The sequence below is a fragment of the Ranitomeya variabilis genome, chromosome 6 (assembly GCF_051348905.1).
Source record: "Ranitomeya variabilis isolate aRanVar5 chromosome 6, aRanVar5.hap1, whole genome shotgun sequence".
Lineage (NCBI taxonomy): Eukaryota > Metazoa > Chordata > Amphibia > Anura > Dendrobatidae > Ranitomeya > Ranitomeya variabilis.
In genome coordinates this window covers 426,970,123-426,980,793 of record NC_135237.1, presented here as the reverse complement: position 1 = coordinate 426,980,793, position 10,671 = coordinate 426,970,123, and the positions used below count along the sequence as shown (strand labels likewise).

The following is a 10,671-nucleotide window of genomic DNA, read 5'->3' as shown; positions in this document are numbered from 1 at the left end:
ATCCTGAAAACATTACCCGATGGGAGTACTTGTTCTGGGAGGAAATTCCAGATTGTTGCAGGCAAAAGAAGGTCTGGGGACAAGTGACTGCTGATTGGCTACAGCGGTCATATGGCATCTCTGCCGGAATAAAGTCTCCTAGTCTGCTCTCCTAGCTTGGACAGCACAGACCGCTGCAGGGAAAGCAAGGAGACCAGTGAAACCTCTACAGAATATACACAAAAGGAAAAGCCACAACATAGTGTGTAAGAGTTTTATTTCTCAATCACTCTACAAGCCTCATACACAAATTACTCCACACACAGATTGAAGCATACATTGCCACATAAAAAGCTACCTGCTTCTGCACATTACCTTTTAGAATGAATGCAGTTAATCTACCTAAATGTTTCTATTTCTTGTTACACGGTGGACATGTGTCAGCTTCGGTAAAAGACCACTTCACTGACAGCAAGCACATTGCAAGATCGGCTGTCAATAAAGAGGTGAAGACGACACTTTATGCGAGCCCCCTATATGCAAAGGTCTCTACTGATCCCTTTATCAAAAGCCACTGTAAGTATGAGTCAAGCATTTCATCTAAACTTTAAAAACACACAGCATTTTCTGCTGCTCGAGCCATCTCAGTCTCACTGTGTTCAAGCCACACGTTAAAAACATGATCAGGAGTGTTGTCCTGTAGGGAGCACACTGATCGGGTTCAGCTCTTCCAACCTGCATTATGCAGGGATATTGCCTGCTGCATTAATGCTGTATGGACACAGCAGCCTATTTTTCTTTTCCTTTTTTTTTTGCTTTTATTTTAAAGCAGATGCAGCATTGGGGTTATTCATCAAAGATGGGTGGAGGGCCGTCATCATCCTTCTGGAACATCGCAATCTTCTTTCCATGATTCTGGACGTGATCTTCATTCACTCGCTCCAGAGCTTCAATCTAGAGGGACAAAGCCAAGGTTTTTAGAAGACCCTATACTTTTCAGTTACAGCAAGATCATAAATACCCTAACAATCCAGAATATCCTCCAATAGCAATATACAAGCTGGTAGCATGTAGTCATAATGACAACGCTGCATTCTGCCAATATACACCAAAGTCATTGGAGCTCAGAATTTGTACTAGTAGGGCCTTAATGAAAAGGATAGCTTCAGTGGGTTGGTAAATCATTTACCTCTGCCATGAAATCTACTTGATTGTCAGATGTAATATTTAGTCCGGACACCATATTAAAGAGCTCACGTTCATTGGGCGTCTCCGAAACACCACATTTCTGGAAGAACTATTTAGAACAAAAAAAACAAAAACAAACATGGTTATCACTTACACAATCCAGAGTCTTTCCTATGTAAGAGACCAATTTTACCTTTACCTCCATAATTCATCACTTCACTACAATTTACAAGACAGATACCCTATACTGAAAATTAACCCGCATTACACGGCACTGACAATATTCATAATGGGCCCAATGTACTGAACTAATGAGATTTGAACTCACTGGGTCAAAAAGACTCCCATAGTAAATCTCAATCTTCCTCCTGCCACTAGATTCAGAGTTCATTATCTGTTTGGTGTCTTCACTCTGACGGTCGTGGAGCAGTGCAGCTTAAATATGAAATCAGATGGTGTGAAAATCCACAACAAACCCTGGGATGAATTCTCCATTTCACAGTTTTCTTACAAGCAGTTACTAGATTTATCACCCCTCTACTGCTTTAGGTAAATTAGTAGGATTCTAATGATCCTTTGGCTTTTTCTCATTAAGACCCCATTAACAGTCCCCATTAGGGGACTTGCCTCTCGATAGGGACTCCATACTTCTCGGAGAGACTACATCAGAACTATGCAATTCAAAGGAACATGCCATGATTGTTAAATAAGGATTCCATATGAATTTAAGGAAAACGAAACAAAGAAAAGCAGATTGCTACCATGTGTATAAAGTGCTAGAAACACTAAAATAAAAGTGTTAATTACAGTGCATTACCTATCAAAGAAGAAACCTCTCCAGTTCCAGCCCCTCTTACCTGAGAAACGTTCCTACAGTCTCTGTACAAAAATCCCAGCCCGTGAGGGTGAGTGGGCTCCACAGACTGACTCACATCAATAAGCCATACCTACAAGGGAAGAGACAAATCAAGGTATGTATAGAAATATATTTCCATCATTGACCACAGCATCTAAGACTATACCTGATCCCAGCCCTTAAGAGTAATGTGTCAGCTGTATAGAACAGCCAGCACACAAGTGATGGCACAGATGCAACATATAAGAGGGTAAAACCATATATTAAAACCTGACAGGCGAAGGCTTCTCTGTGAACAAGGACAAAAAACTCTTTATTTAGCCCGTGACATTTTACTAAATCGGATAGTTACCTTCCCATCATTCCATAACATATTATATTCACTCAGGTCAGCGTGTACAAGGTTGCACTTCTCATAAAGCTGCTTCATCATCTTCAAAAAAAATAAATAAATAAGAGGACATGTCAGTGTATTTTGCCCATGGACACACACTCCAGGGAAACACACATGTGCACAGACCCATTCAATTGAATGTGTATGTGTGTAAATAAGTGTCTGTCGGTATGTGTGAAAACTGCCACCACACGTACAGGAGACACCGACGTGTGAAATAGCCCTTAGACATGGAAAAAGTGTAAATTCCTACACCGCAAATTCTCTATAAATCTAAATGTGAAACAATTATCATCAAATAAATATAAAACACGTGGATTTCCTTGGTAATTTTACAGAAGATTTCTCCCATTTCAATACAATGGTTATAATGGCTTCCCCTCGGGGCTTCCACAACAGATAAATCATGGTATAGATTACATTTTATGCAACACATACTCATAACTGCAGATTGTTTTTATTTATTTATTTTTTTAATATATAGGGTACTTTTTTTGGCACAGTTGCAGTTTGTTTGGGCCTAGGTTAAAGGGTTTGTCCACAACTCTGACCCCTTCTTTAATACTGTTTTCCCCAGTGAATACTGTCGGACTGACATGGTATATCAATGTCACACGAATGCAGGGAGTCTCGAAATAAGCATTGTTGGAAAGGCCCCAGTGTGACAGCAGAGTGTCTGTTATTTTTATTTCACATTTAGGATACAGAATTAAAAAAGGTGTTGTACAGTTAGTGGACCCCTTTAAGGATAGGTCAGCAGTTCCGAATGATCCCTTTCATTATACCGTAAATTACGTAAAACCTATAGCATGTGGTTACTTACAGCGAGAACCTGGTAATAAGCTGTTTTGGAGTCCTCCAAGCCAAGTTTTGCTTCTTTGAGTGTCGGGGCAGGTATCTGATCCTTTCCAATAAAAGACATGACCAGAACATGCTTCTTCAACATGACGACTTCTGGGCAAGGAATACCAGCCTTCTTCATCCTGTGTAAAGGATTATTTAACATAAAAACACATTGACTCATGCAAGACTCATCATGAACAACATGTACAGTTAAGTAATACATTCTTCTCTTTCAGCAGAGCTCAAAACTATAGCAGCTACACGGTTTAAAGGGCTTTTCTGAGAAACCCGTTTATGGCCAATCCTTACAATAAATCTTTAAGGGATTAATCCTAATTCTTCCCACTCCAAACCAGCAGCTACACTGATGTCTCCACCATTTGCTAACAACTATCCCAATTCACTGTTCACTTAGGAATTCAATTTAAAAAATTACCCCAAAAACTTTCTAGAGCTCCACACATCACCCTATTTATTCCCTCCCTTATTTAATCCCAAACAGTCACCCCCATTTCCTCAGATTGTAACCTCTATTCCCATGGTACAATTCCATTTACCGACATACCTCTTCAAGTTATGCTTCTCCTTTTCTGCCCACATGCGGATGATTTTACGGGGATTGAGCTTGCTGAATCGTTCCTTGAATCTATAGTCGTCCTTGATGTACTTATCCCTGTTCTTAAATTCATTTAAGGTGGTCTTGAAAACCTTAAGGGCGCACTCGGCAGGGACTTCTTGATCTTCCATACTGAATAGGGAAATAAATCGATAGAAACATTTCTCTTAACAGGACATGAATTCTAGTTAGATCTGAAAGTCGCATGAAATTCTATCTAGGCTTTCATCCACTCACGAAAAATAAAGTCAATGATTATAAATCAGTCACTTCACACTAGGATACAATTTAGTATGACGTACCTAGAGCCCACTTGTCTAGGCTCCGCACCGTACAGAACAAGGCACTTTTAGGCTATGTGCACACATTGCGGATTCGCAGCAGTTTTCCATGCGTTTGCAGTACCATGTAAACGTATGGAAAACAAAATCAGCAGTACACATGCTGCGGAAGATACCGTACGGAAACGCTGCATTGTATTTTCCACAGAATGTCAATTCTTTGTGCGGATTCTGCAGCGTTTTACACCTGCTCCATAATAGGAATCCGCAGGTGTAAAACTGCAGGTGGAATCTGGACAAAAACCGCAGGAAATCCACACACGAATCCGCAACGTGTGCACATAGCCTTATACCCGTTACAGTGGAGCAGTTGTGTGCATGCCCGACTGCAGCTTCATTTATTCTTTGTAGGATTGCTGGAAAAACCAAGTGCAGAGTTTGACAGTCCTATACAGAATGAATGAAACGGTAGTAGAGCATGTGCACCACAGCTCCATTATAACAAGGGATAAAACCGTGCTGTGGGTCCTAAGGCTATGTTCACATGATGCGGTTTTTGCTGCGGATCCGCAGCGGATTTGCAGCTGCGGATCCGTATCCTTTTTCCATGCAGGGTACAGTACAATGTTACCCTATGGAAAAAAAAAAACGCTGTTCCCACGTTCCTTTTTTTCCGCTGGAAAATCCGCGCTGATTTTCTGCGGAAAAAAAGTACCATGTCAATTCTTTCTGCGGATTCCGCAGCGGGTTTCCACCTGCACCAATAGGAAAATGCAGCTGGAAACCCGCAGTGGAATCTGCAGTAGAAAAAGGACTGAAAACCGCAGTGAAAACCACAGCAGGTTTTGCACTGCGGTTTTCACAAATCAGGACCTGAAAAATCCGCAGAGAAAAAAGGATCGTGTGAACAAGCCCTAACAGTCGGACCCCCTCCAATCCATAAGTTATTACTGATCGCAGATGAGAACCTTTTTTACAATATAAACCTTTTGTGATTTTTTTCTCTTTTTAAATAATTAAAGCAAATAAACATATTTTTCTTTCTCTTCCTAGACATGATCTGTGATCTGAGCAGAGGTGGTGCTAAAGATGGTGGGTTTGGGTGTTATTATCTATTGTCAATGATGAAGTCTGTGTTCCCCAGCTTCATAAACAGACCTTTGATAGTAATCATCCATTTTCAGAAATCATATTTATTCAGTTAACATACCTTCCTCCACTTGCATGAAAAACAACGGATTCTTTTCCAGTGCTCACACAGCCATTAATGGTCTCCAGAACCCCAGCGTTCACCATCTTGTATAACAGCAGTCTGGTCTTTGGGTCAACTACTTTCTCCTGCACCACAAGACATGGTAAGGTTAGGTGGAAAAGCAGCAATATCCCAGTAAAGCCCATTCCCAGAGCAGGCAGGCCTACTTACAGCAGTGGAGACTTCCTTCTTGTCGTGCAGTCTCGCACTCTTACGCTGCTCAGAAATTGAGTGTTGCTTCAAAACATTAAAAACTTGGTTGGACAGTTTCAGATCCATCCCAATTCCATCTCCAACCTGAAACTCTGGAGCAAACTGGGAAAAACAAACAGTTGAAGTGTTAAAGCAAATACCAAAACTGCAATATACAAAGAAATACCAGCAGGTTGAGAAATTGTTATTCTTCATGGAATTTTGAGTAGGTTTATTAAAAAAAAAGGAGATTTTTGTGTACTCACCGTAAAATCTTTTTCTCCGAGCCACTCATTGGGGGACACAGGACCATGGGTGTTATGCTGCTGCCACTAGGAGGACACTAAGTAAACAGAAAGTTTAACTCCTCCTCTGCAGTATACACCCCTTCACTGGATACAATTTCAACCAGTTCGGTAGTAAAGCAGTAGGAGCATGAACAAAGACAAACTATGTCAAAACCAAAGAAGTAACAACAAGCCATAACAGGCTAACAGGGTGGGTGCTGTGTCCCCCAATGAGTGGCTCGGAGAAAAAGATTTTACAGTGAGTACACAAAAATCTCCTTTTCTCCTACGCCTCATTGTGGGACACAGGACCATGGGACGTACAAAAGCAGTCCCTGGGTGGGGAGCAATATGCTAATACCCCATGTACCACCAGCTTACTGAGGTACCGTTGTGTGCAGAATGCGCCTGCCGAGGGCAGCGTCTGCCGAAGCCTGAGTATGGATGAGGTAGTGCTTCGTGAAAGTATGCAGACTGGACCAAGTCGTAGCTTTACAAGCTGATGTGCGGACGCCTGGTGCCGAATGGCCCAAGAAGCACCGACCGACCGGGTGGAATGCTCCTTAATCCCAGCTGGGACAGGAGTGTTCCTGACACGATAGGATTCCTGAATAGCGGAACAAATCTACTTGGCTAGAGTGGCCTTTGAGGCAGGTAGACCCTTCCTATGTCCCTCCGGAAGCACGAAGAGGACATCCGACTTACGGAAGGGAGCCGTGCGAGATATGCACCTCCGAAGAGCTCTAACCAGATCCAGAGTATGGAGAGCTTTCTCGATACAATGAGTAGGTGCAGGACAGAAAGACGGCAAGACAATGTCCTCGGGAGAGGTTCTCAAAACCACCTTGTCTGGGTGAAAATTCAGAAAAGGGGGGGGGGGGGGGGGTCGGCAAGAGAGCCGCCAACTCAGAAACTCTCCTAATTGACGTAATTGCCACTAGAAAGACCACCTTCGATGAGAGGAGGGTGAGAGATGTCCTGCAATGGTTCGAAAGAGGCCTCCTGAAGAACTCCGAGAACCAAGTTAAGATCCCATGACGCCAAAGGCATTCTATAAGGAGGGACCACCCGGGAGACTCCTTGGATGAACGTCTTAACCGGCAGTCTGGAAGCGATCCTTCGTTGGAATAGAACAGACAAGGCGGACACTTGTCCCTTGAGCGAGCTTAGGGCAAGGCCTGACTCTAAACTTGATTGGAGGAACTCCAGAATGGACGGAATGGAAAAGACTAAGGGCAAACGTCCATGGGTATTGCACTATGAAAAGAAGATACGCCAGGTGCGATGATAAATGCGCATGGATACAGGATTCCTAGCGCGAATCATGGTAGAAGAAACCCCCGGAGAGAATCCGGCTTGGGCTAAAATCCAGGATTCAACGGCCACGCCGTCAAAGACAGGGCCCCAGAGTTCTGGTGGCAAATCGGGCCCTGGAAGAGAAGGTCCGTGCGATCTGGAAGGCGCCAGGGGGTGTCGGCGACCATTTGGACGAGTTCCGCGTACCATGCTCGGCGCGGCCAGTCGGGCGCGACGAGAATCACCGGTCTCCCCTCTGCTCTGATCTTTTTGATGACTCTCGGAAGCAGAGGAAGGGGCGGAAAAATGTATGGCAGCTGGAACGGATGCCACGACAGAACCAGGGCATCTGCCCCGATGGCGCGAGGATCGTGGGAACGGGCAATGAACTGGGGAACCTGGTTGTTGAACCTCAAGGTCATGAGATCCACATCCGGCGTCAGCCAGCGAAGGCAAATCTGCTGGAAGACTTCCGGATGGAGGGACCACTCGCCCGAAGCAAGACTTTGGCGACTGAGGAAGTCAGCTTCCCAATTCTCTACGCCCGGTATGTGGATCGCCGATATGAGCGAGTGATTGGTCTCTGCCAAGCGCAGGATGTGGGAGACTTCGCGCATGGCTGCTCTGCTGCGGGTTCCCCCTTGTGGGTTGATGTACGCCACGGCTGTGGCGTTGTCAGATTGAAGTCTGATGGGATGACCTGCGAGAAGATGGTGAAAGTTGTGTAAAGCGAGAATGATCGCTCAAATTTCCAGGATATTGATTGGGAGACGTGACTCTCTCGTGGACCAACGACCCTGTGCCATGTGGTGAATAAAAACTGCACCCCAGCCAATAAGGCTGGCATCGGTAGTCACCACTAACCAGCGCACAGGAAGAAAGGATTTCCCTTGGTTCAAGGAAGACTGTAGTGTCCACCACCTGAGGGTCTGCCTGACCCGTGGGGGTAGATGAAAGCGACGGTCGAGAGAAACCGGGCTTCTGTCCCAGGCTAAAAGGAGCGCCTGTTGCAAGGGACGGGGATGGCACTGCGCAAACAGAATGGCTTCCATCGCCGCAACCATTTTCCAGAGGATGCGCATCGCAAAGCGAATGGAGTGAGGGACTGGGCGGAAGAGCCTGCGCGCTCCCTGTTGTAAGGATAGAACCTTCTCTGGAGGGAGAATGACCAGCCCGCGGGAAGAGTTCAAAATCATGCCCACGAAGCAGATTTGCTGGGCCGGCACTGGAGATGATTTCTCGAAGTTGATCTTACAACCCAGGCGAGAAAGAATCCACGGTGATGCTCACCGACTCCTCGCAGGCAGACTGGGACGGACCTTTGATTAATAGGTCGTCCAGATATGGCAGGACTACCACTCCCCGAGCGTGAACAATGGCCATGACAGCCGCCATGACCTTTGTGAAGACTCTGGGGGCGGTGGCAAGTCCGAAGGGCAAGGCCACAAACTGGAAGTGTTCTTCTTGGGCTGCGAAGAGCATGAACTGCTGATGAGAGGGAAAAATTGGGATGTGTAGATAGGCATCTTTGATGTCTATGGATGCAAGGAACTCTCCTTTTTCCAGGGACGCGACAACGGAACGGAGGGAGTCCATCCCGAAGTGTCGGACCCGTACGAATTTGTTTGAGATCCAGTATGGGCAGTAGAGTCCCGTCCTTCTTTAGGACCACGAAAAGGTTGGAGTAAAACCCCGTGAACCTTTGGTCTCGAGGGACTGGAGTGATGACAGTCCTTTTGAAGCGCCTGTATGGCGTGAAGAAAAACTCGATTTTGTATCTGGAAGACACGAGCTCTCTGACCCACTCGTCGTGAACGACCGAGAGCCACTGTTGACGGAACAAAAGAAGGCGTCAGCGCCGGACACGCCAACGAGTCATTGAGAAGGTTTAAGGGATGCGGACGGCTCAGGGGCAGACGGCCTGGGTCCGGGTTTCCAGGAACGGTTTGGTCTGTATGAGACCTGGGAAGTTCTGTTGTCCCGACGTCCCGAACCAGGGGAAGAGGACGACAAACTGGAGTTGTTACGAAATGACCGGAATCGAAACTGCTGCTGATTCCGAAAGGGCCGGGCCGGTTTTGCTGGGGAAGAAATTCACTTTTTTTTTTTTTTTTTTTCTCCGTAGCGTCAGAAATGATTTGGTCTAGGTTTTCCCCCAAATAAACGACCCGCTTGGTAAGTAAGAGAGGTCAGCGACTTTTTGGAAGCAGAGTCTGCTCACCAATCGCGGAGCCATAGGGTCCCCCCGATGGAAATTGCGTTAGCAGCCGCTTGCGCTGCGCAATTAGCTGCATCTATGGAGGCGCTAACAACAAAATCTCCGGCCTGAGCTAACTGGTTAGCTAGTCTGGCCGTCTCTGGGGGAAGATTACTGCCGTGGACGGTAAAGGTCAACACCTCAGCCCAGGCCACCATTGCCTTAGCTACCCAGGAAGCTGCAAAGGATGCAAGGAGGGCTGCTCCTGAGACTTCAAAGACTGAGCGAGCCAAATAATCAATCTGGCGGTCAGAAGGGTTTTTGACTGATGAATCGTCTGACAGAGAGAAGATTGTTTTGGATGCAAGCCGCGACACGGCAGGATCCAGAAGGAGAAAGAAGTAAGCCCTTCACCAGATCCCTTGAGAAAGGATATTTAGCTTCCGTGGCTTTTTGAGCCGTAAAGCGCTTTTCTGGGTGCTCCCTGTGTTTTGGATAATATCCTGAAACTCAGGGTGATTAGCAAATATCTTTTGGACGCGTTTTCCTGAGAGGAAGCAGATTCATCATCCACCATTAATGCCTGACCAATAGAGGAGTCTTGGGTTAAAGATTCCTCCGACTCATATATTGAGCCCTGTACGCTGCGACCCTCAGGGGAGGGGGAGCGAGAAGATGAGCTTGCAGAAGCTGAAGCTCGAGCGTGTACGGGAGATGGGGAAAGGGTCCTTTTCCTGGAACCCCGGGAGTCCCGTACAACGGTGCGCCCCCTGTGGTCGGACAGCCCCGCGCCGTTACCAGATTACGTCGCAGCCGACGGAGGTGAATTCTGGTTTAAGGAGGACCCACGGAAAGAGTCCAATGCCTTGACCAAGGATTCCACTGAACGTGCGCGGCCCACTCAGGAGACGACATAGGAAGTGGCGGCAGAAGGCGGCTGCGCACTGGCCAGGTCACAGTTCTGGCACAAGGGGGTACTGTGGGCACTTGGCAAAGCAGACTTGCAAGTGGCACAAATGGTAAAAAATACAGTGTGCTTTTTGTCCCCTTTTTTTTTTTTTGCGTCCATAGATTGAGACATAGTGAATGTCTATCTCCGATAAACCGCAGTAGCAGTTATGTGAGCAGGGAAGGGGTTAAGCTTTTCCCTATGTAGCGGAGCAGCTTACCCACGGTCCTGAACTGGTGTCCCCAGGGAGGAAGAGAGGGAGGTAGCGTTTTCGGCTGTATTTCCCTGCAGCAGTGGAGTCCCAAGATGGCGCCCGAGATTTGCAGGGCTCTTCTCATTCA

General features: G+C 46.3%; 1 protein-coding gene across 1 annotated transcript in view; it reads right to left on the bottom strand.

Moving 5' to 3' along the window:
- Nucleotides 1-239: 239 nt before the first annotated feature.
- The window catches only part of RIOK3 (RIO kinase 3), a 29,703-nt gene continuing 19,271 nt past the window's right edge, over nucleotides 240-10,671 (bottom strand). Inside the window, exons 6-13 of the mRNA XM_077270358.1 lie at nucleotides 5,581-5,724; nucleotides 5,368-5,495; nucleotides 3,826-4,008; nucleotides 3,241-3,400; nucleotides 2,376-2,456; nucleotides 2,025-2,114; nucleotides 1,169-1,276; nucleotides 240-933 (exon numbers count right to left, since the gene is read on the bottom strand). Coding sequence (XP_077126473.1) covers nucleotides 826-933; nucleotides 1,169-1,276; nucleotides 2,025-2,114; nucleotides 2,376-2,456; nucleotides 3,241-3,400; nucleotides 3,826-4,008; nucleotides 5,368-5,495; nucleotides 5,581-5,724 — 1,002 coding nt within the window. The 3' untranslated portion in view covers nucleotides 240-825. The remainder of the gene's footprint in view (nucleotides 934-1,168; nucleotides 1,277-2,024; nucleotides 2,115-2,375; nucleotides 2,457-3,240; nucleotides 3,401-3,825; nucleotides 4,009-5,367; nucleotides 5,496-5,580; nucleotides 5,725-10,671) is intronic.